We start from the raw sequence: 25,766 nt of genomic DNA, 5'->3' as shown, positions 1-25,766 counted from the left end.
AGCAGCTCTTAGGAGCTCTTTTTCTACGTTTAAAACCCCACAAGTTTTTTAGCTGTTTGCTGCGCGGTCACCGGTCATGCTTCAACTGGTACCACTTATGGGCGGGTATTCTTCCGAGGAACGGACGCGTTGCATGTCTGAACGCTTCGTTGGACTCATGAGCATGTAAATAAGCAAACTTCTTGCTCGAAAAGAGCACATTATTTGTTGTCCCGAGCAAAATGGCTCGAGCGTACGGTCGATAGACCGAGCCTTCGCTGCCCGGACAACAAAAAATGTGCTCTTTTGTGCTAGTCAGCTTTACTACCAGTTTGTGTGGCTATCCCATTTTAATTAATTAGAAACAATTAGTTGATTGCTAGAGGTGATTTTTTTCTTGATATATAGGCGCGTTACAAACTCGAGCTGCATGAAATTTCGGCGTAAATTTTATCACCAGCTTTTTTTTGTGAAAGTTTTGTAGAGTTTTCAACAAGCAAATATAGCGTAAAGAATTTTTACGCTTATTCATAAACACTTTGGCGTTTTAGTCGTCTTTGTTCTGAAAACAATACTTTATTTGTCTGTAGATACAAAAGATTTTTTTTTCAGATCTAGTTATAACAATCTAAATTACACTTGATGAAATTTTCAATAACAGTTTTCAATGTCCTGACGCAACAATTGTTGGAAAAATTTTATGTCTAGTTTTTGGTTTTGTGTTGTATTTAATAAGATTTGCTTTTGCATTATCGTTTGTTACAGTTGCAAAACTTTTTACTCAGAGGTCGGCAGACAGATGGTAGTCACGAGGCAAAATTCGAAAATTAAAATCTTCACAGACTGCAGTTGTTGTTTTAGTTACAACGTCACCTTTTTTTTCAAATCTTCAGTCATACCTATTCTTTTATCTTTATTTCAAACCCCGGAACGTCTAATGTAAGTTTAAAATATTCAAGAACCAAAAATTGCTTGTTTAATTTGAAAATCCTCCGTAAATTGTACCTGAGACCTTTTTTGTTTGTTTTTATTACGGATCTCAAAAACATCCAGTTCAAGTTTCTAAAACTTACATGCTCGCGAGGCGTGTTTTACTTTTTGCGGTCCACATCGGATTTATAACAGTAACATGCTCACGAATCGCACTTTTACCCTTCATGGGCCGCAGTGTGCTATCCCTGGTCTAACCAAATAAGTAAAAAATAAAAAGTATTAAACGTAATGTTTAAAAGAATGCAAATTTAAAATAATTAGAAATACAACACTTGAACAAATTGGTTTACTAGACAAGGTATAACAAAGTTTCATTTTTTTTATAACTTGAATCCAATTAAACACAAATCCGACGACATAAACACAAATAAAAATTTTCTGGACAAACTAATGTTCACATATGTTTTATCAGATTGAAAACTTAATAAACAGTTTTTAACTTTTAAATAGCATTTTTATACTAATAACATATAGTACAAAAAATATTTACTTATACATAACATGCTTCGTGCAAATACTAAAAATCATTCTTATACGTCGGTTTTGATTTAGAAATTAAAAAGCGTTATAACTTAAAATTTGATATAGTGTGTAATCTTGAAGTTTTAAAAATTAACTACAGTACACTACCGCTTAAGTACGCAAATTGAACCCGACCAAAAATTGCGTACTTAGCACGATAGTGCGTACTTTTTGATGACATAGTAAAATATGAAATTTAGTTGTTTGTTTTCTTTTTTACAACTATCCACCAGATAATTAAGCCAAATAAACAAGTCTTTTTATTTTAAATAACATTTAATACATAATTCTAATTTGCAAAATGATTTATTTTAACTATAAAAAGCTTCTACATAATTAATACATACATTTAATATAGAAAGTCAATGTCAGTCAATGATTAAAAAAAAATATTAAGCTACATTTTGTTTTGTTAGAGGGAAAGTACCAAACTACATTGTGTTTACCAAACATTTTCAAAACATCAATGTATGTACATTTAAATTAAATTATGATTTAACTATTTTGTATTTGTCGGTTTTTTTAACTTTGTCATCTAGATTTACTTATTTTATAGCATTACAGCTCAAATATAATTATTTTTTTTTACTTTTCTGCAACCACTACATAAGTATTTAGTTTTTTAACATTTAATAACAGGACTGTCACAATCTCAGGCCACTTAGACTGCTCAGGATTACTCACCCTAGTTTAAAAGTTGTGAAAATCGCAGGCTAACTCAGCAGGTTGGCCATTCTACCTGGAAACATAAAACAATCTGGAAAAAATTGATGATTGAAAATTTAGGCAAAAAAACAGGAATTTTTTAGAAGTTCTAGTATAACATCCTTTACTTTGTCTTTCTGGATAAGTGCGTACTTAAGGCGTGATGCGTACCAAAAAAAGTGCGTACTTAAGCGGTAGTATACTGTACTTATAACTTAACAAATACATAAATAAGTATAATTTTTACAGAAATAATGCTTTCATTTTTAAGTTAAAGATAAACTGCATTAGATTAATACTGCTCTATAAAGTTTGTACAAGTCGTTTTTAAATTCAGAATTAAGTTTTTATTTAGTGTACGGTTGTAATATTAAATAAAATGTTAACATTTTTTTTTAAAGTCTAAGCTTGAATTACACTATTCGCATACACTAAGTTTATGTTATTTTAAAGGAATGGTGTTTATTGAACAACAAAAAAGCACTGCAAAATTTATATACATATACATATATATATATATATAATTACACTTTGTAAATTAATAAAAAAATACCTCAAGAAGTAAGATATACGGTTATAAGAAAAACATTATGTAACATTTTAATTTTACAATTAAAAGTCTTCCTAATTTTATTTAATACTAAGCTTGTCAATATAAAAGTATAAGTATCACAAATGGTATAAAAAAGTTTATCAAGTCAGATTGACATTAGACATGCAATTAACGTTCTTACGTCACTTATTTGCATACTATTAGACGCTAAGATAGGCGAAACTTTAATTTAGAAAGTTTAATATCTTCAAATGATTTTTACTGCATATACTTATAAGCTTTACAAGTTTTTATTAATTATTAGTTTTTAGCATATTGATTGTAGGTTTTATGTTAACTGCAATAGCGTTCTATTAAATAGTCTAAATTTTAAACGAAAAAGCGATATATATTTAACAGCCAATATTTCTGTTTAGTTTATTTTAATTAAAAAAAATCATAACATAATTAGGAAAAATAAAAACCGTGTAAAAAAAGTATTAGTCATGCACGTTGTAATAAGAATTAATATTATTTTACTGATAATAAATTTTTTTTTTTAGTTTTTAAAATTTATATAGTTAAACTAAACAACTAATAACTAACAGTTTGAGTTTACAATATGTTTTAAATTTTAAATATAACTTGATTAAAGAATTTTCATCGTTTTAAGAAACTGTACACACTAAATTACTAATAATTAAATTTTGCGCACACTGAACTACAAAAGGTATGTAAATATTATTGACAAGATGTATATAAAAATGCTTAAATCAGTCCAGGACACAGTCAATTTTTTATTTGTAAATATTTCTGCATAATGATTTAAAAAATCAAAACATAGTTTTGAAAAACAATCTTTTTTATTCAGTGTCTTAATATATAAATAACAATATTAAGGACTGCGAGTTTATGTTTTAACTAGATTTTTCCCGTAGAACTTGAAAAAACAAACGTTATCTAAAACCTACTATTTTTGACCTTACTAATTTTTCTGTGCACAGTAAAATAATTTCTATGCACACTAGTGTGCATTGCACAGGTGCATACCGTGAAGACAACTGACCTAGTTAACGGTACACGTGTTTTACTCCAACTTTCAAGTTATTTAGGGAAGATATGTTGCATAAAAATATAATTATTCAAGTCTGTAGAATTAAATCATTGTCATTTTAAATTTTTTTATGCTTGCAACACAGACATCTATCTTTGCACTCAAAAAAAAAAGTTATTCTTTTAATTTTCAAAATAAAAATATTAAGGTGTATCTACAGTAAAATAATGCTGTTGCTTACTAGTTTTTTAATACATTAGAATTTGTTTAAAAATATCTACTTAGAATGTATAGAATATGGTTTGTCAGTTTTTAGAATGTATAACTTTTAAAATAACAAGATACAAATTAGTGTATGCAACACATGCAAAAAAAAAATTCAAAACTTTATTATAAAAAATATTATTTCTTTACATAATATAATAATATAAAAATTACAACAAAAATGACGTCATGTAAATCTACTTTATAAAAATATATTTACTAAACTTAAATAAAATAAAGCTATTTATTTGTTACGAGAAGCCTTATGCCTTATAGTTGTTATAACTTTACAACGATAAGTATGTATGTGCAGGTTACGTTTTAACATTTAAAATGAGCTATAAACTGCCACTTTTTGATAACAAAACACTATGTGGCTGCAAAACATTTACAAACACTTGTGTGTTTAACAGTTTTCTTCATTTAATTCAGTGTGCATACAACAACAGTAAACTTTTCAAAGATTTAGTTGACCGTTCAGTTTTTCCAAAAGTTTTGATCTGGCCTAGTTATAAAGACCAAAAGTATGAAAAACGAAAGGAACTACTGATGAATTTATACAAAAGTAGAATACTACTAAAAACGGATCAGACTGAAATTATAGACTGCACGGATAACGCAATAAGCTTGTTAGAAAAACTATTTGATGCAGTACCTAGTCTTGTAGAAGATGTAGTCGACTCCAATGGTAAAGTTATAGATATGAGAGTAGCTGCTTTATATTTTTCAATAGACAATATTGAAGAATTTTATGATCTTGAGCTTACAATAGAGAAAAAATATCTAAAAACAGAGCAAACAGTTAATAAAAACAAACATAAAACGAAACTGGTACTACAAGATGTGTTGTGGGTTGTTACTTGCGAAGTTAAGTTCGATGGGTACAGCTTCCAAATTCCACACAAAATAAGTATTAAAAACGAAAGTTTTGAGCTTCAAGGATTTGCAAATTTTGAGCAAGAAAAACCAGTAGAAAAAATTAACCACATGGTGGCATACTGTAAGCTAAAAAACTTAAACCAGGATAAGCACTTTGATTTTACCTGGACAGTTTTTGATGACGGAATGAAAACTACAGGATTAGGAAGAGATAAAAAATTGTTTAACCCAGTTGTACTACTTTTTACTAAAGAAAGTTGACACCTTGCAAATAAATGTTGTAATTTTAAAACATAGAAAAGAAGATGTAACGTTTTAAAAAGTTTTACTTTTGTAGAATTTTTTTGGAAATTAAAACATATTGTAGGTAAATGATAACTATACTTATTTATTTTAGCTCGTGTAAAATCGTTGTTTGCATTTTCTGAATTGTTTTAGTAAAATATAATCTACTTATTGTTTTTATCAAAGAAATATTTTTTACTTTTATTATTTGATCAGTAACAATTTTCCATCTGTTTATATAAATATTAAACATTTAAAGAAATCAAAAACTTTTTGAATGTTAAACAAAAACTAGTTTTGTTATATAGTCTGTCATGTAATTTTTATAAACGGTTATTTCATTGGTTTGAATAAATAAATTTAACATTATTGTTTAACAACATAAGTAGATATATTTTAATTAAAAAGATTTTTTTTTTAATTTTCATTTACTAACGTGGTAAGTCTTACTAATTTCTTAGTTTAACTACCTACTTAATTTCATTAAATCATTTCGTGAACAAATAGCAATCAACAGTAAAACAAGATGTTAAATAAACTTTTTCAAGTTTAATATACACTATTGTTTAACTTAGTTCATAAAATTTACGATTTATCAAAAACAATAATAAGTTAACTTAGAAAATCTAAAAAAATTAAATTTTTGAGCTTCAGCAAACATATTTTGTCTGTATCATAAATTCAGCGTAAGACGGTTACACCTTAAAAACAAATAAACGTACTTTATGGTTATAATACTTTTAATTTTACTCTTAGAATTTAAACTTAAGACTGATAACTGCTTTTTTGTTTAGTTGTTTAACTATTGTGTTTAATTTAAAACTGTTTTAAAAAGAGAATTAATTTATAAAAATCAAATTCTTTTTTCACTTTATAAGTAGCTTCAATTTAGTTTTTTATTCAGGAAAAAAGTATAAATGACTTTTTTATATACTTTTCTCAAAAAAAAAGAACAGACTGTATATTTATAATGTTAGCTAATTACTTCGGGAATGCCTTTGTTGTATCGTTTTCATTAGCAGTAGTACTACTTGAAATGACTGCATTAAACTCACAAAAGTGGGTAAAAAACCAAAACGAAACTTGTGGCCTTTATGATTGTTGTACAATTGTTGATAATAACTGCAAATTAACAGGTCTATATTTTTAAATTATAACGTTACTATAGGTAAATAACTAACTATAATTTGTATAATAATTATAATTATAATTATTATATCATTTACTGTTTGTATAATAATAATAACATACTGTTTACAATAAACATGTAAAATAATACATATAATTATAGCATAATAGGGAAAATAATTTAATATTTTTATAGAACAGCAAAAAGAAACTGCTAGCTTTTTTTATGTTACTTTAAAAATTTATGTAATGGGTGGAAATTTATTAAAAAAATTCAATTTTTCATTTAAAAACGCTTGAAGCGTAATAAGTAAAGTAAGTAGAACATTTTTTGTTTTGTTTAGAATCAAATTCAAGTCTACAATGGACCAAATGGTTGCTTATAGCTGAACTAAGCCTTTATTTTTTTACATTTTTGTTTCTTTGGATGATAGGTTTTAACTGGGCAGAAAATGTAAGAAGTGGATACTTAGCTGTAACCTTCAGTTTCATTTCAGGTAAAGAAAAATTAAAGTTGAAAATTATTAAAAAGAACGTGATACTGTGTTTTTATGTTTCTACAAATTTGAAATTAAAACATAAGGCTTGTTTTGTTGTAAATTTTAATTTCAAGGTTATCTTTAATCTAAAGCAGTAATTAGATAAGTAAAAGCTAAACAAAACGTTCGTAAAATTTTCGATTCTCGTCACTGCTAAAAAAATTATCTTTCTTGCAAACTAATAGAAGCAACACTAAAAGAGCTAGAGCTAGATGAGTTAAAAAAAACCTGACAAAGTTCAAATAACAGTTAAATAATTTTCTTGTGTGGCTTAAGGGGATGATTTTAGAATTTCGATTACAGTTACTTTTTTTTATGAAAAGTGTACGTTAGTATTCCCTCTCTGGTTTCATTAAAAATTTAACAACATTAAGAGCTAAACACAACTTTAACTTAAATTTATAATATTTACTGCATATTATGTTAGTTACGGTCACATTTTAGTATTTAAACTTTAGGAATAGCTTACATTACTAATTGTTCCAGTTATTTGTATTTTAAAAATTGTTCAAGTTAATAGAGTTGTTTTAGGAACAGCAACGAAAATAACTAAGATTTTTTTCACTAACTTTATATTCAACTTAATTTCTTTTGGTAAAGATAAACAAAAATAGTTGAAATTGTTTATGCCCTACATTTATACTATTTGTTCCTATTTCTTATTCACTGCTTATATAAAATACTTTTTCAAACAGCACTATTGGGAACAATATCAACATGTTTGTACGCTACAACTACAATTAATAGTCTGCAAAATTTTCAATTTGATTATGGATTTACAGTGACTTCTATATGTACGGCTATTATTTACTTAACTTCATCAGTTGAATTGATAGTAGTTAAGACGAAAGACAAAGCGATGGCAGAATATCATGTTTTTGACCTCTCTGATGACTAAGTATTTTTTTTAGAAATGGAAAACCAATAAAATACCTTTTTTTCTTGATATACTTTATACAATAAAAGTATAAAAATGTTTTTTACTACTGTAGCATTAAACGATTGTATACAGAAGATAATTTTAATTGTGTGTTTTATACAAAACCATTTATTATTTATATACATAGTTTCGAGTTCTTCTTTTACAATTTCTATAAAGATTTTTCTACGGTAATTTTTTATTTATTTAATGATAAAAAAATTAACCTATCATTTTATATCTAACTTGTTTTTCTTTACTTAATTGTTTGCCATTTCCTTGTTGCTAAAGCCTCAAAACTTCGACCATACCATGTGTAATAAAGTCATTTTTGTGGTTTTAAGTTGCTGTATACTTTTAGTTTTGTTATTTTTTTTGTGAACTATAACTATTAAATATTTGTTTTTCTATTGGTGTTATCAAAATGTCATATATATTTCGTTATTAATTTAGGGTAGTAATTTATAAAGAGTACTAAAACTTCAACTTCTTTTAAATGCATAAAAGTTAACTAGAAGAACTAAAGTTTAGAAGACATTTCATTTTTATGAACTTATGTAGTTTTGAATTTATATTTTGCTAACAGTGCTACAATTTATACTTTAGTTATTAATTAGACCAAAAAACTCAAAAAATGTATTCAATGAGCTTAATACTCGGGAGTGTTCTTATCAGCATTTTATCAGTGTCTTGCTATATTTTGGAAGTTATTTGCCTCAACTCAAAAGTGTGGATCAGCAACTTAAACAAAACCTGCGGACTGTTTGAATGTTGCACTATTGAAAAGACTGCATGTTATTCAGTCGGTTTGTTAGATTTATTGATATATTTATTTAAAGTGTAGTTACAGCTCATAATAATTTAATACCTTTTCATATTCTAGATTTACGTTAATTTCTACCATTCCAATTTTTAGTCTAGACTCTAGAGTCTAGAGTCTAGACAATCATGCTATAGCTTAAACTAGACATATTTAGCATGTGTAATGATATTTTTTTAGTTTTAAATACCTTAAAAAAATTTACAAGGAGAAAACGATACACTAATCTGGGCACGTGCATTCTACTTAATAAGTTTAATAACGCTACTAATTTCTATTATCAATTTCTGGATGTTTGGCCTTAGATGGAAAGAAAGTTTTAGCTGCGGATACTTATCATTTTTTTTCGTTGTTGCATCAGGTATAAACAAATATTTTTGTCTGAAAAAAACAAAGTTAGAAAAATATAGCAATTATGTTTCACAATTTTCTTACTTTATATCAAGTATTATTTAGAACTTAATAAAAATTTAGTACTTACCTCAAATAACTCTTTTTGAGTTTTTAAATTTTTACGTAGTACAAACTAACGTGTTTTTATTTGTTAATTTAAGTTATTGACATTTTTTAAAATAATTGAATTCAAGTAGCTTTGAGAAAAACTATATATTAAATTGGCGTTTTACAGCAATAATGGAAACAGTATCAGTAATTCTGTATGCAAACAATGAAGTCAAAAGCCTGCAGCAGTATGAATTTGATTACGGGTTCAATATATCTTGTGCATGTAGTGGTGTTACTTGGCTGATATTTCTTGTTGAGCTTGCGGTTATCATTAAGTTAAAGTCCAATTCCAAAGACTATCAGAAATTCTAGCACATTGTAAACCATATTTGTACGTTTAATTTTATTTTTGTTTAAAGTGTCATTTTTTATTTTAGTTTTCTTGTCATTAGCTTTAATGCAATACGCAAAGTTTGTTTCTTGTATCTTTTACAAATGTTCTTTAAAGTATCTTAGAAGAAATTTTATTTAAATAATTTTAAGTAAAACTTTTTGCATATTACATTTATTTAATTGAAATATTTAAAACAACTTGTTTAAAATTATTCAAAAAAAAAAACAAAGCAAAAAAGTTTATTTTGAAGGACCATGTTCTCATAATATTGTATTTTGTAATTACCTAAAATTTTTGATATTAAAAATAACATAAAAACTTTTTAAGATTTTATGAAAAAGTCGAACTATTATAAAACAGGTGTTTTTAGTAAATGCTTATTTCAATAAAAAGTGTCAGTACGGTTTGCAATTTAGAATAAACTGTTTTTAAGTAGAGTTCATACCTTTTTAGTAAAAAATAGTCATAGATAAGTTTATTAAATAGTTAATTGAATAACAACTATAACTGAGGAATTATTAAAGTTGTTATAACAAAAGTAATAAACAAAAGCTTTCTTCAGCTTGATAACTGTTAAGAGCGATGTTTTTAAGGAATTTAATACTTAAGTTTTTTTGAACTAGCGATCTAAAACTACTAGCAATTACTTTAAACAAATTTGACAAAGTAGATGAAAATGTTATTAGCTAGAAGTTTATAGTAGTTAGTATTACAGTAAGGAAGAGACATCGATAAGGTACGCACCTTGAAACAAGGCAAAAGTGCGTACCTTGCATGAATTGTGTAGCTTTTTGGATAAGTTTTTTTCCCCTTTTACACCAAGTAGTAGTTATTATCTACTTAATTTTAATAAAAATACGGTATATTGTAAAATATTTTAAATTTTCTTTTTCAACAAAAATAGTGTTATATACGAATTAATCCCATTAACATAATCTTTTTGTTCATTTAATTTAAAGTGTGTTATAAAACATCATTAACTTTTTTTATATTTGATCCCACACATTTTCGAGATTAAGTACGTATCTATCGCGGGTGAGTACCATTAAAGTGCGCATTTTATCGATTTACCTATTATATATACCATACTTAAGCATACATTTTCTAAGTTTTAAAAACTGAATAAATTTTAATAAAAAGCTTGTAATAAAATATTTTTAGTTAGCAAATAAAACAAGTTGTAAGTGAACAAAAACTCATAAATAGTTGTTTAAGACTAAAAACTAAATTTTTAAATAAAAAATAATAAATAATAAAAGGCCCGCGCTTAGCCGAGATCGGCTATGCGTAATTGTACACAGAGAATAAAAATAAATAATGATATTAAGCCTAAAGCACAGTGATGCAATAAATAATACAAACAGATAATAAATAAAATTACAAATAAACAAAAACAAGTAAACTTCATTCTGCTTCTCATTTATTTATCTTCTTCGGTTTCTTAAAGTTTTTTTTTCCTTTCATTCAGTCTTTTGTGTACAGTAGATCTCCATTTGGCGTGGTCATTTGCAAGCAACTCTAACTCATTAGATTTTGCATTCAAGCTTTTTAGGTCGCGCTTACATACGTCCTTAAAATGTAATTTATGACGACATCGGTTGCGTTTGCTTACGACCAACTCCTCATACAATAGAGACTTTGGAATTCGCTCAGCACCCATCCTCAGAACATGACCGAGCAAGCGAAGCCTGCGCTGACTGAGGGTAAAGTATATGGTGGTAAAACTGGTCTCAACTTTTCCTCGTTGGTGATATTTTGTTTCCATGCAATTCTAAGCATGCGAAGAAGGCATCGTGGGTTAAAGATATTTATTTTAATCTCCTGCACGCTAAACAACGTCCATGTTTTGCTACGTTGTAGCAGAGTACTGCATACACGGGAACAATAACGTTAGCCTTAGTGCGAATGCTCAACTTTTGGTTATTTTAAACGTTTGACACAACAATTGAGGCAAATATACAAAGTTTTTTTACATTTGCAAATGATCTTGATTAATGGTAAAATATATGTTTCTTGACTTAGAAATTCAGTTTTTCTAAGACTTATTGTAAGGCCGAAAGCTGAGCATGCCGATGTAAACTAACTCAGTACTGCCTTTATACATTTTTTTAGTTTCACCTGGCAAATCATTACGACGATAATGTGTAGTTTGAAAACAAAAATAAAATTATTTTCGTTCTACGTTATAATCCTTACTTTTGTCACAGATAACCATTAAGATTGTTTTCAATAATGAATTATTTTCGTAAAATCTATACGATCTTAATTTTTAGTATATTTTTATTATATATTTTTGAGCTTATACTCAAAGCAAAACTTCAATGTATGGCCAAGTATGACTAATTACTATTTAAATTAAATATTGCTTTTTAACCAAACACCTAGTATAATTTATTTCAAGAATTTAGCTAATAAATTGTAAAACATGGACAACAAAGAAGTGTAGGTTTCAATACTCGTGTGGCATAAACACCACTATGTAAAACGATGCTGGTCAAACTTAACTTAGTCTAACTATGTTTGAGCTATAAATATCATAAAAAACTAAGTTAATTATCTAGTATTTCTGTTGACTAAACAGATCAAACAATGTTGACATCAAAGGGATAAATGTTCATAGATTATGATAAACAGTATATTTTTTTACGATTCGATAACCGAAAAGTTTTTTCGTATACTAGATCCTTAGACATTTTTTTTGTCATTTAAGCAACTATTATTTATAATTTTTTTTTGTAATTTGCATAGGGACCGCATTTAATAGTAACATATTAAATAAATTTAGTCTGTTTAATTTTTTTATTGAAAACCTTTTTGATTGTTTTTTATTTCTTTTTTCAAAACACGTTATACTAACAATAATAAATGTTGTTACTAATGATAGTAGTTTTTGAGTAACAAAAAATATTTAATAGTTTAATATTAAGATTCTTTTTGTGATTAATTCCGGACAATGACGTTAAACCGTATCCAAGTAGTGTACGACTTGATAACCGAAAAGTTTTTTCGTACACCAGGTCTTTTGACTAAATATTTAGAGCGCTTTTTTCTTGTCTTTTAAAAAAACAATGACAAATATTATTAACTTTTTATAATTTCAAAAAAGTTAGGATCTGCTGATTTAGTACTAAGAACTTATAACAAAAAATAGGCATTCAAGCTATTTTATAAAAGATAATAAAAACTAATTTAAAGTATTATCGTAAATTACAAATTTATATTGAACTCTTAAAGTTGTTTATAAAACTATATAAGTACATTTTTACATAAAAAAACATTAATTTCCACTAACACACGTTGTTTTTGTGATTAACACAACTTAATATAAACAAGAATACATTTTAGATAATAGTAAACGCATATACTTTTAAAAACGACTGTATAAACAAAAATAAACGACCTCTGGGTAAATAAGATTATTGTTGGAGTTCAAATGCCAACAAAGTTATTACTGCATAACTTTCGTTGTAGAATTTTTATTTACCTAAGCAGCTTTAGAAAGTACTAATAAGTTTAAAACTAAAACATGAAGTAGTAAAGCCAAATATCCGTTGTATTTTTACAGTCAGCGTAAATTGAGACATAATCCAATACAATAAAAGTTTATACACGAAAAAAAGACGTATTAAAGACATTTTAATATTAACATTTATAAATATTTAAATGTACTCTTGAAACTTATTATTTTGTAAACAAGACAAATATATTATAATGAAAAGTAAACACTACATTAAACAATAGTATAAATAATAAATCAAAAATGTTTTGAAAAGACTTATAAAAATATTTATTACAAAACAATCGAGATTTAAAACTACTCCTTATTTTGAATATTGATTTAGAAATTAATGAGTATAAAAAGAAACTGGAAAAATTACTGACAGATTATATTGAAAATTAAAAAAAAGCTTTTACAACTGAAAAAATTTACAAATATTAATTTGTTTAGAAGGTGAAACATCACAAAACTTGATTTAACAGTTAACCTGTTTTTGAGATAAAAGTGTCCATTACACTATATTTACTCTTGTAGACTGAGTGAGTTAATAAACATCTTAAAGATAAAACAAAAATGGTGAGACCATAGTGTTGCTTGTAATGTTTTTTAAGCGTAAAGGTAATTAAAGATTTAAATTTTTTTAGAGAAAAATGTAACAGTTTTGAGACAGTAACTACTGGAGCAACTTTGACAAAATTTTATAGCCAATAAACCGACTAAACTGGGTATTACAGTTATTCATAAAATCTTTGTATCTGTTTGAATTGTAATTTTGAAAAAAGTATTCTTTTTGTGACTAAATCAGAAAAAATTTAACTGAAATAGTCTGTTAAAAATGATTGTGAGAAACGAAAAAAAAACTAGATTTAATTTTCGAAAGTTATATCTTTAAAGAAAAAAAACTAAATATAGTCCTTTATAGAAAAATTCAGAGTTATTTTTTTCAATCAATGTCTGTATAACTTTTAAACAATTATGTTTTTATTAACTAAAAAGTGTTTTAGATTATAAGAACATTATGAATTGATTTTCATAACTTAAAAAATATTGTTGGCTCAGCGTTGTTAGCATAAACATCATTAAATATTCGGTGCAAAAAATCACAAACACAAAGATATTGAAACCGAGTTCTTCGAAAGCTTAAAATGCTTTGCTTAACTCAGTGGTCGGCAGTTGCTTGCGAGCCGCATTTTATTGAGAAAAATATTATGTTTAAAATTATTTTGAGTTGTAACTACATTTTATTTCCTATTCAACATAATAAAAACGACATTCCTTATCTTTCAATCTAACAAACAAAAAAAAACGGTATAGTACAAGCACAAGAAATAAATAAGAAAATATTACCAGTCTTTTCTAACATTTTTATCACTGTTTTTTCTATATCTTTATTTTTTTTGTTCCAATATTTGAATCCTTTTATAAACATAACTGGAAATGTGTAGTTTAAAAAATAATAATTTATATATTTCAGGTGGGTCCTACGAAAGATCGATTTCCATTATTAAAAAATAATCTGGAACAAAACTACGATCAAGAGCTCATAACTTTAATTTTTAAAATCAGAATACAATAAAGGAAAATAAAATAGTTTATATTTGGAAAATGACTAAAATTTTACCTACTATTGATAGAAAACTATAAGAAGTTTTCTAGTTACTAATTATTATATACTATTTAAACAAGTTATGATAAACAGAACTTTTAAATTTTGTTTTTAACTTTGATGATTAATTTTTTTGAACAGTAAATAAACTTTATTTATAATGTGTTAGAAAATCAAAAGAAATTATTGTATTGAAATTTACTTGTATCACAAGGCGTAAATACTCTTCAAAATATTGTTGTCTATTAGTTTTTTTTTCTTACTTTATTTTCAAAAGTTTATTATTCAATTTTTTTTAGCAAGACTTCCTTACAGTCGATCAAAAGGCCATATATTTTAAGGTATAAAACTAAGTTTAAAGTTCAAAAATAAAAAATAGGTTTGAATTACAATTTAATAAGCTTGAAAGTTTTGAAAACTTTTTTAAAACTACAACAATATTTTCAAAAATTAAAATCAACTAGACTTGCAAAAAGGTTATAGGAATTTCGTTTATTGCATAATTAGAAATGTAAACACAAGAGGATTTCAAAAGCAAAAGATTTAAAAGGCATTATGCTTAAGTTTCATAAATATCATAAACATTTGTTAAAATATGATTATAACTTGAAAACATACATCCACAATAATTTTAAGCACTACGCAAAAAAATATTTCATAAAGTGTTTTAAAATTTGAAGTATATACTTAAAAAACTAGTTTACTGCATTGTAATTACAACTTTTCCTGTTGATTTTCTGCTTTTTATAAACTGGAAAGCTTCATTGACCTGAGTTTAAGTTAATAATTAATTAAGAAAATATCTGTCTCGTAAACTACTATTTATAATCAACAAAATTACTAGAAAAATAAATATTTTAATTAAGCTTCTTCACAACTTTTTTCCCGTATTGAAAATTTATAAAAATTTATAATTTGTTTATCTTGTAACATTTACTAGAATTGATCATTTATAGTAAGCAAAACATTAAGTTTATTTAAACAAAATTTTATTAAAGTGTAAATACACTACAATAACACTTTTATGACAAGAGTTTTATAAGATATTTTTGATTTTTTTTTGATACCACAAATTTAATTTATTTCTTTACTTTGCTATGTTTTATTAACTAGGCAAGGAAAATATACTACATAAAGATTTGATATTTACAATAAACTATAAAAAACTATGGTTTAAACTTTAAAATGGTAATGATAAATATGGTTTTCAAATTTTACTATATTATACTAGTCACTCTAAAATAGGGTCAAGCAACTTTTGCAGTAAACAAGCCATGTTTACCAGAAAAGTCTTTACAGCCGGACTCATTGGAAATTTTTTTTATAAGCAGTAAAGGTAAAAAAGTGTTAAAAAGATTAAATAAACTTTATAAAACCAGAATTAAAGTAAAATTATAATTATTTAAGCACTAATGTGTACTAAAAGTCAAATTAAAAGCATATTTAAAAATGCTTGTTACAAAAAGCTAAATTTTAAGTTTAACTTAAATTTTTTATTAAAGTTGGTTTTAAGCTTAAAAATTTGTAGTTAAAAAATTTATGCTTGCCGTGCCGTATATATCTCACCCCTAATCTAAAACTTAAACTATCTTCCTTAATAAACTTACTTTGTCTAGTTGAAATGAAGCAGAATAATGAGGTTTAATTTTTCCATCTTCGTAATAACTAATACACTCATTTATTAGACGCCTGTAAGTTATTAACAAATTTATTATACAATAAATTAATTGTAATTTATACTATTATTGTATTAAAATTTAAGTTTATTCACTTAATTACAAACATAAATAATTTAATTAAATGAAATTTATTTATCTGGCTTATGACTAAAACATACTGTAGAAGTTTTGGGTTTTCAGCCATATATCTTCCCCAGTACAGTCCAACTGCTGATGCATTCTTTAAAAGCAATAAATTAGCTGGAATTTGTGGTATTTCACCTCCTGCGAATCCAACAACTAACAAACGTCCCTCCCAAGCTATACTAATTAGTATGAAAACAAAATTTCTATTTGAATGAGACCATTTAGTTTTAATTACTGTTTCACTAAATTGATAACAGAAAGGTGTTAAATATTTGCAGATTTTTTAAACATCATTTCTAGAATATTTATGTCACTACAGCGATTTTATTTAATAAGTATATTGACGTCTGTAGTTTTTATAATTAAACATAAGTAATAGTTTTTTAATGTATACAGATTCTGCAATTAAGACTTCGTTGCATACTTAAATTTTTTTTTTCTACTTAAGATCTTTTATAGTAAGTATCGATAATCAATTTTACTGGTACTTATACATGAAGTGTTTTTGCTGCATTACACAGACAAAAGGATAAAGTAAAGTTTTATAATTTTAGTTCTACAAACGACCAGTTTTACTTGCATAGATATAAATGTTAAAATTGACGAAAAAAAATTAATATATTTATTTTTTCTAGACTTTATTATGCAAACTAAGTTTCCGTCAAAGACCTCGTCAATGCTTAAATAAAAATTGTTATTCAAATATAAATTTTATTTGAATAAGATTTTTTATTTAAGCACTGACGAGGTCTTTGACCAAAACTTAGTTTACATAATGAAGTCTTGAAAGAAAAAATATCCTACTTTTCCTCTAGTAGTTGAGATCTCTTTATTTGTTTTATAAAAATCAAAACATACAATAATAAAAATTAAATATACTTTTAAAGTGTATGGTTTTTACAGTTGTAACTTTTTTAAATATCTTAAAATATGATCTTAATATAAATTGTTATAAACTGGTTTATTTTTAAACTGCAATATAAAATACTGCTTACCTATTATACTTTTGAGCCTTAGCTTTTACAGAAAAGCATTAAAATATGTTAAAAAACAGTTTTTGAGCTCAAAAAAAACAGTTCATTTAGCAAACAACCTTCTCAAGCATTCTTTCCAAACATTTCCACCGACCGCTTCAAACACAACATCTGCTCCTTGTGGAGATACTTCCATCACTGACTCTTTTATATTATCCTTTCTGTAAAACAACATTTTTTAAATTTATGTGTGTGAACAAAACGTCTTATATGTACTATTTTTTCAAGTACATATTTAACACACATCAAAAAATAAAACAAATCTTAGATAAGAAAATACATTAGCAAAACTGTTTTTCATTTGTATAATTTAGTTATAAAGTTTGAAAAAAATTATAAACCAACAATTTGTAACTTGAACTATTACATACTACAAAACTATAGACTAGTGACTACAATTTGATTTGAAAACTACCTAATTATTAAATAATTTAACTTAATCAATTTTTGCCATTTATTAACCTTTCTAAACTTAAGCTTATCTTAAAAAGGTATTTAATATTTTTTTTCTAACAATTGAACATAAAAATATATCCTATTTTAAGTTTATTTAAATATAACTTGTAATTGATAGCATGAGTAGCTCCGTTTTTCAAAATAAAGTCACACTTTTCTTGACTACCGCAGCAACCAATTACATTAGAGCATTTGAACACGTGACTGCATAAATCTATGGCAGCCAACCCAGTAGCTCCTGCAGCTGCTGTCACCAGTACTGTTTCACTGTAAAATTGTCTCATTTTTTTGATGATATTTTTAGTTTGTGAAATATTCTGATTTATAAGGAGTTAACTTTTTTGTTTGCAATGAAAGTTTTGATATTAAATAAATATTTAAATTAAAATCACAAGCAAAAAATTAAAATTGTGGTTATAAGTTATAGTTATTTATATTTATTTAAAATGATGTTAAAACATTTTGTAATGTTTAAATGGAGCAAATATATATCGTTCAAAAATTCGCTATTTATATTAACAGACAATAACAGACAAATAACGTGTCTTATATCAATATTATATGTTTAATAGTTAAAGCAATATATTGACTCAACTTTCTAAATGACACCTATCAATTTATTATCATGTTCTTTGTTCCTAATTATATAGCGAAATATTAGTTACAATAAATATTTTAAAAATTAACTAACCCAGGTTTAATGTCAGCTCTTCGTTGAAGTCCTGTATATGCCGTCATATAAGAAACAATAAACGAAGCTCCTTCTTCAAAACTCATTGAATCTGGAATTTTCCACATGGTCTATTTTCAAAATATGATAAGTTAAGCTTTAGAAAAGTTATTAAAAAGTTATTTAAAATTAAGCTTGATAAAATTAATGACTTACATTTTATTTTACTACTTAAAAATTATTCTAAAAGCAAAGCTTAAAACTGAGTAACTTTACTCTTAAAGTAATAAATATAACGCTTAATATATTATCAATGTTTAAAACATACATTTGCCGTACCAACAACTTGCTCGGCAAATGCACCAAAAGGAACAGTTCCAGCAACCCTCATTCCCGGCTTGAACTTCGTTACATCATCCGCAACTTCTATAACTGTACCTGTATAATTACATAAACTTCTGATCAAATTACTAAAGCGTTAAACCTAGTATTTGTAGAAGGGTCATTGCACTTTTTTAAAAACAGGTTTCGCGAAAACCTTTTTCGACATGGTGAAGGCTTTTTACACCAACACTAGAAACTACCAAATACGACTGCAACATTTTTGAGTCTATTATAATAAACATTTAGGTAAAGTAAGACTATTGCATTTTACTCTTTAAGACTTTTTTCTATACTGTTAAAGCATTCTGCTCACAAATTGTATGACCGTAGTCCGGAAAAAGGCTATTCAAATTTGAGAAGATGACAAAAAGAAAGAAAAAATATTTCGAAATCTTATCTTTGTTGAAGACATGTCACTTTTTGCTTACATTGCCCAGGGTCTACAGACATATTTTTTTGCGTGAAATCTGAAATCTGCTTAAGAAACTAAAAGTCTAAAAGAAGGTAGGAAATATTTCACTAAAAACTAAAATCAATAACAACTGCATGAAAATTAAAAGCTTTGTTGACCTTCGCTTAAAGATTGTGATAATTGCATCTATAGAGGCTGAAATAAACCGTTGCTTTGGTAAACTTCGTTGCTTTTGCTTTTACGAAAAATAAAAACAAACAAGGATTACTGATTACTTAAAATAACTAAATCTAAAACTCTGTAAGCATAAAACACAAAAAAGCCATTTGTAACACTACTATCTAGTACATGATTTCGATGTTTTATTAGGTTTATTTGTACTAATGAGCTCTTTGAGAAAAACATTGTTTGAAAAATGAACTTTTGAAAAGACAAACATTAATATTTTTTCTTCTTAATTGAAGTTGAGAACATTCCTTGTTCAATTTTAAAGTAAAATAATAAAAAGAAAACTTACAAAAATTAAAGTGAAAAAACAACGTATTTGTAAAACTTTTGTTTTTATACCTGAGTACTCGCTTCCTGGAGTGAAAGGGGCAGGAACTTTTACTTGATACTTCCCAAGTACCATCAGTAAATCACCAAAATTTATACCAGATGCTGCTACATTCACTCGTATCTGCAATGATTTGTTCAACTTTTTACAAGTAGATTTATTATTTTTAGTAATATGACTAAGATTAAGATGAAATATGCTACCTTTAAACTTCTACTGTGTTAAGACGTTGTATGCTTGAAAATTGTAAAAATTTAAGGTTAAGTTTTGATTTTAAAGCATTAAATACCCTTTTTGATGGTTTAAAATTAATCAAATCTTTTTTTAACAATTTTGTGAAAATTTGATCTAATAAAAAGTTTTAAATGAGCAAAATACTTTGCAGCTACTCATTTTTAGTTTTATGCAATGTTGTAATGGTATTAAGTTTTAATCAAAATCTTGTCTACTTGTTTCAGATAACATAAACAACAAAATATTGAAGCTGTTAAAAGCTTTTTGTTTTAAAAGATATTTTTATGAAAATAAAATCAATTACACTACTTATACAATGTGCAAACGTAAATTGAATAACAGAACATAAAGGTAGCATAACACGAAAAATTGAACTTATATCTTATTCACTTAGAAGCAACTTATTTTCTCTGTATAGATATAAATTTTCTATTGTACATTTTTTAAGTTTCGTAAAAGGTCAATAAAACCCAATAAAAACCGCTATATTTAATAAACTTAGTTTACTGCAAGTAAGCTCCGTACTACTTAGTTTTTCAGCTAGTACAAAGAAAGTTCACTAGTCCAATAATTAAAGTACATACTTGAAAAGTATATGTACAACTAGCTTAATTCTATTGCTATTTTAAACTAACATGCTTTATAAGTATAACTTCAACCATTATCAAACATTTTGAATGTTTAAAGTATACACATAAATTGCTTCAAAATAATATCGTTGTTGTGTTATTGTGATCATTGCTTCGTGCATGAGACAAAGTCTAAAGCAGATTTTCCAAAACTTTTTATCATAAGGCCTCTTAAAAGCAGTTAAAAAAGCTATGGCCCTATCCAACAAGATTTATAAAAAAACTTTCATTAAAAAAGGCCTAAGACATTTTTTAGCTCTTTAACATCAACTCCAGAATATCTAGAATAAGTTTCAAATTATGACCTTATGGCCCCCCTGTGGCCCCTTTACTGCTTAAGGCCCCATAAATTTCTGTAATAGCCCCAAAGGGGCCCACTTTGGGAAGTCCTGGTGTAAAATAATAAACTTTGAGTAAAAATGATCTTGTTATACTTTTTGGAAAACTGGTAAATCAACATAAATGATTTGAAAAATTACAAAGATTATGATTTACATTAAAACTTAACACATACTTATTTATATGCTAAAACTTAAAAAATTAAAATGAATATAAGAAATTAAGGTTAAATTCCTATGTTTTAAATAGGAGTCCTATTATTTCTTTTCTCCAAACGACTAGGCACATTTTTATGTGACCGGTTTTCTTAGTCTTAGACTTTCAATAATATTACTCAAAAGTTTTTATTTTGATGACTTATTTTATTAAAATGTTATACTTTGCTTTTAATATAATTAAAAAAGACATGTTTTTCTAAGTATCTAACTGACAATATAAAATCAAGCTTTGAAATATTCTGTTTTTTTTTCAATAAGAAAACAATACTTGTTAAATTTTTAATAAAACTATTGAAATAAACTAAATAAGTGTTTAAAGCCAAGTAAATAATTATTAGTTTGTTTTCTATAAGTTAAAATGAGTTTACACATTATATTCTAATCAAAGTTTTAATCTTGATTCTTAAAAAGTTATCAAAATAGTTCTACTGCAGCAAATTTAAATTAAAATAACAGTAAATTTTGATTTCTTACTTTACTTTATATTTTCAAAAGTCGCTTTAATTTTTTAAAGACTTGTAGTTACTGGTTGCTCTAATAATTGTTAATAAATTACCTCCCCAGAAGAGAGTTGAACTGATTCTTTGTTTTGAACAACTAGTGGTTTACCTAATTCTTCACAAACGCATGCTCGATAAAACCTGAAAATATATTCAATAAATGAGTGATTTTTTATTATTAAATGAACAGCTAACTACAAAATCACTTTCATTTCTAGCTAAATTAAGGCGTTAAAATAAACTAATAATGTTGAAATAAAGAAGTTAAAAAATCCTAAAGTACATATAAACATTTTTTTTATCTTCAGTCTTTATAAACGTATTTTAAAAATTTAATGGAAAAATTTTGATTTATAGAAATATTTTTTCAGTTTGTTATTTTAGTGTATAAAGTAACAAGTTTTAATAGAAAATTACAGCAAAACATTGTAAAAATAAAAAAGTTAAATTTAAGCTAACCTTTTAAACACGTCTTTTGAAACATTTCTTTGTTTTAATTTATTTGGATTTCCATGAATAAGTTTACCTGTTAATTAATATCTTTATTTCAGAAACTTGGATGCACTTGAAACAGACATAAACAAAATGTATTATTTGTTTGAGTCAGACTTGTTTAATACAATTGTAATGTTGAGCATTAAATAAAGTTTAAGATTATTAAACTCCTCAGTTGATGTAAAAAAAAGTCAAAGTAAACTTGCATAAACAGTTTTTTTGAAAAATCTAAATTTTTAAATAGTTCTGTATAAATAAATATTAGTTAATTATTATAATAAACATCGTTATTTCAAAAAAAAAAATCTATTTACAAGTTTTTTTTACTATTACGTAGAGTTTAGAATACTATTATTTTTCTCAAAAACATATTTACTTCATAATTTAGTGTGTTACGTAGAAATTTTTACCTAAATGGGTACTTTTTAAGTTTTAATGACTATTGGAATAAAATGGTTCAAAATATGATAAAATACAAACTAGTTACAGTTTTTTATTGAATAACTTTCTTTTTTTAATTTTTAAAGAAAAAGTAGAGTTTTTTAATATTTACTTAGTACTAATTTATATATTTTGTTTATTTTGAGTTTGCTTTAAAAATAAAACAAAACTTTTCAAGAGTCTGATTATGAACAAAACTAAAAGTTTTAAAAAAAAATTTATGTATAAAATTTTAATACTAAAAACTTCGTTCAAAAGCCAAAGAAATTAAGTTTTTATCTTTAAAAAAATATTTGTTTAAATATTTTAAATTGTACTACAGTGTATTAATTGTCAACTTGAATGAGCTCTAGCAATTAAAAAAATTATTTGGCTAATGGTTAATCTTTAGTTAGCCTGTATTTTAAAAGTTAGTTTTTTATAAACCTATATCTCTTTTTAAGCTAAAGAGATTTTTTAGCTATGTTTGGTTTGTAAGTGTTGTTTTTCGTAAAATTTAATTTTGATTTGATTATCTTTTTTGATAGAAAATGCTAAATTTTTAAAAGCTCATACTTTTCTAATGTTTTAACATAAATAGATAAGTCTAGTTATACTTTAGAAGCAAAAAACAATTTAAAAAGTATAGCATTAAAATAGTTCATTAAAATAAATTATTTGAATAAAAAGTACTTATTTGAAATATAAACATACAAAAAACATATTACCTTGGTACAGTCCATTTGTTTTAAAAAACGGTCTTAAAAATCTTTCTGGTGGAAATTTATTCAAACTTTTGTTCATTTTTTATGTTACTGTTTTCCTATAATGCTTAATTGCAGCAACAACTTAATTCAATAGCTTCTCTACTCAAGCGTAAAATCAACATATAGCAGATCGTTTTCGCCTAATTAAGTTTTACAGACATTTATTAAAAACATGAGATAGCTTAGTTTTGTGCTTTGTTTTAGTTTAGTTCGTTCAACACGATTGAGACAATTTACATTAAAAATTTGGAATTAAAAGAAATTATAAATTATCTTATGTATAAAAAAAAACCTGTCGGTTATTAAGCTACATCAACAATAAAAAATATAGTAAATTTAACCAAGTTAAACTTTATACATATAACCTTCAATAAACTATAAACTAACAAATTCTTAAAACAAAAGTTTAGTACGATTAAAAAATTTTGAAATGTCGCTTGATAAGTTATTAGTAGAACTTTATTTACATATTTCTAATACCAACGTTCTCTACAAGTTTCAAAGTTTTAAGACTTTATTAGTGAATTGACAAATATGCAACTATGTAAGTTCAAACAAAACGAAAAATTGAAAGTATTATAAGTGTTTTACATGTAAAATTTTCCTTTACATACTTACAAGGGCAAAGTATTAATTAGAATAAAAAGTAAAAAAAATGTTGCTTATTAATTTTGTACCAAAACTCAAAAAAATAGTTAAACTAAATATGTAGACCACCAGGCTTTTATAAACTAATTTTCATAATCACTTAATTAGAAAAAGTTATAAAATAATTGTCCCTACTCCCTCCCCTTTTGCAGTAAATATCTCTTTGTTTTTTTTTTGCTTCTATTTTAAAACGTTTTGTTTTGGTACAGATTCTTAATAGAAAAAATATATAGAAATCACTCATTTTGAAAGTTCGGAAGATTAGTTTATTAATTTCGTTTAGCACATCACCAGAATAAATATGGTAAAAACTAACAAAAGTATAGTATAAATTTTAGTTAAGTATAAGTACATACTTTTAAATGCCTAACTGAAAATAGTTACGTCATAAAAAGTCAAGTGTAAAAATTTGTGTAAAAGTTTAATTTAGGATTAGTTTATAACTGATTTAAATTAATTTCTAAGTTAGAATTAATAAAATGATAACACCTAAGATTGTAAAAAGTTTACTTGAAACTAAATTAAAAAGTAAAACATTACAAAATGCACCAACTATAAGAAACTAAAACTATTTATATAGTTTTAAATTATAGAAGCATCGTTATTTACAAGTTTTCGGCTTGCGAGTTCTAATGAATATTGTTTTAGAACTGAGAGATAGTAAGTGTTTCTCGCTCTAGAAAATGTTTTAAGTCTATTATCCAGCTAGTTCTTAGCACAACTGGGATTGTTAAGCAGGTTTTACTGGATTGATGATTGTTCACCTTTAGGCTTTATGTCCTCATTAAAAATAAACCTTTTTAGTTATTTTGTAACATGCTGCTATCGCTTAAGCTTTTCAAACATCAACAATTTTAGTTTTATATGTTTTCAGAAAGTATTTTAAACAGGATTCTAGTGAAGAATTAACATATATTTAACTTTAAAATACTTTTTATTCATTAAAAATTTAAACAACAATTATTTAATATTTGTTATTTATCATAAAAAGTGTTCTGACTACTTTTTTGATAAAGTAATATAATTTTTTTCATCAAGGCAACTAAAATTTTATTATAAAAAAGCGCTCAAAAATTTTAGTTTAAAGACATGGTGGTGTAAAAATAAACCTTTCGGTTATCGAGTCATAAATTACGGATATAGTTTAATGTCTTATCCAGGACATCATATACTGAAGCATAATAAAACAGAGAAAAACTGTTATGAATTATGTCTAACAAGCTTAATAAATACCTGTTTTAATTTGAATAATAAACCATTATATAAATAAAAAACCAACCAATCGGTTAAAGTTATTTCTTCGATTTTATATTAGAACTATATTTACATATCAAGGTTAAACTATTAAAAAGTCATTATTAAAAATTAAGTTTGCTTTCAGTTTATCATTTACATTTTAATAATATTTATTTTGTTGGAGTTTTCTAAGACAAAAACTTTAAACTACACTTCTTTTCTTAGGGTACGGGTCAAACATGCACAAAGACACTTTTGCACAAAGGGACGTTTTCGCACGAAGACACTTTGACACGAAGAGTCATTTTTGCACGAGAGTTAAAAATAAGAAAAAATATGTGTTAATAGAAAAACAAAAAATTTTTTTTTAATTTCCGACCGAAGGTAAGGATAATAGTGAT

At 25.6% G+C, this 25,766-nt stretch overlaps 1 protein-coding gene across 1 annotated transcript; it reads right to left on the bottom strand.

The window, feature by feature from the left end:
• Window positions 1–15,049: 15,049 nt before the first annotated feature.
• On the bottom strand, window positions 15,050–23,552 carry LOC145834350 (protein Cryzl2-like). Its single transcript, XM_082941762.1, has 11 exons — window positions 23,443–23,552; window positions 22,259–22,325; window positions 21,856–21,940; window positions 19,891–20,002; window positions 18,856–18,965; window positions 18,549–18,658; window positions 17,963–18,124; window positions 17,461–17,562; window positions 16,400–16,546; window positions 16,170–16,251; window positions 15,050–15,331 (listed from the first exon to the last, which is right to left on the bottom strand). Exons 1-11 carry the CDS (start codon window positions 23,516–23,518, stop codon window positions 15,263–15,265), a joined length of 1,122 nt encoding a protein of 373 aa, XP_082797888.1. The 5' UTR covers window positions 23,519–23,552; the 3' UTR covers window positions 15,050–15,262.
• Between the last annotated feature and the right edge of the window lie 2,214 nt (window positions 23,553–25,766).

Source organism: Thalia democratica, chromosome 4 (genome assembly GCF_965202585.1).
Source record: "Thalia democratica chromosome 4, ktThaDemo2.hap1.1, whole genome shotgun sequence".
Lineage (NCBI taxonomy): Eukaryota > Metazoa > Chordata > Thaliacea > Salpida > Salpidae > Thalia > Thalia democratica.
Note: the sequence above shows the minus strand (reverse complement) of the source record. Positions and strands in the feature narration are given on the sequence as shown.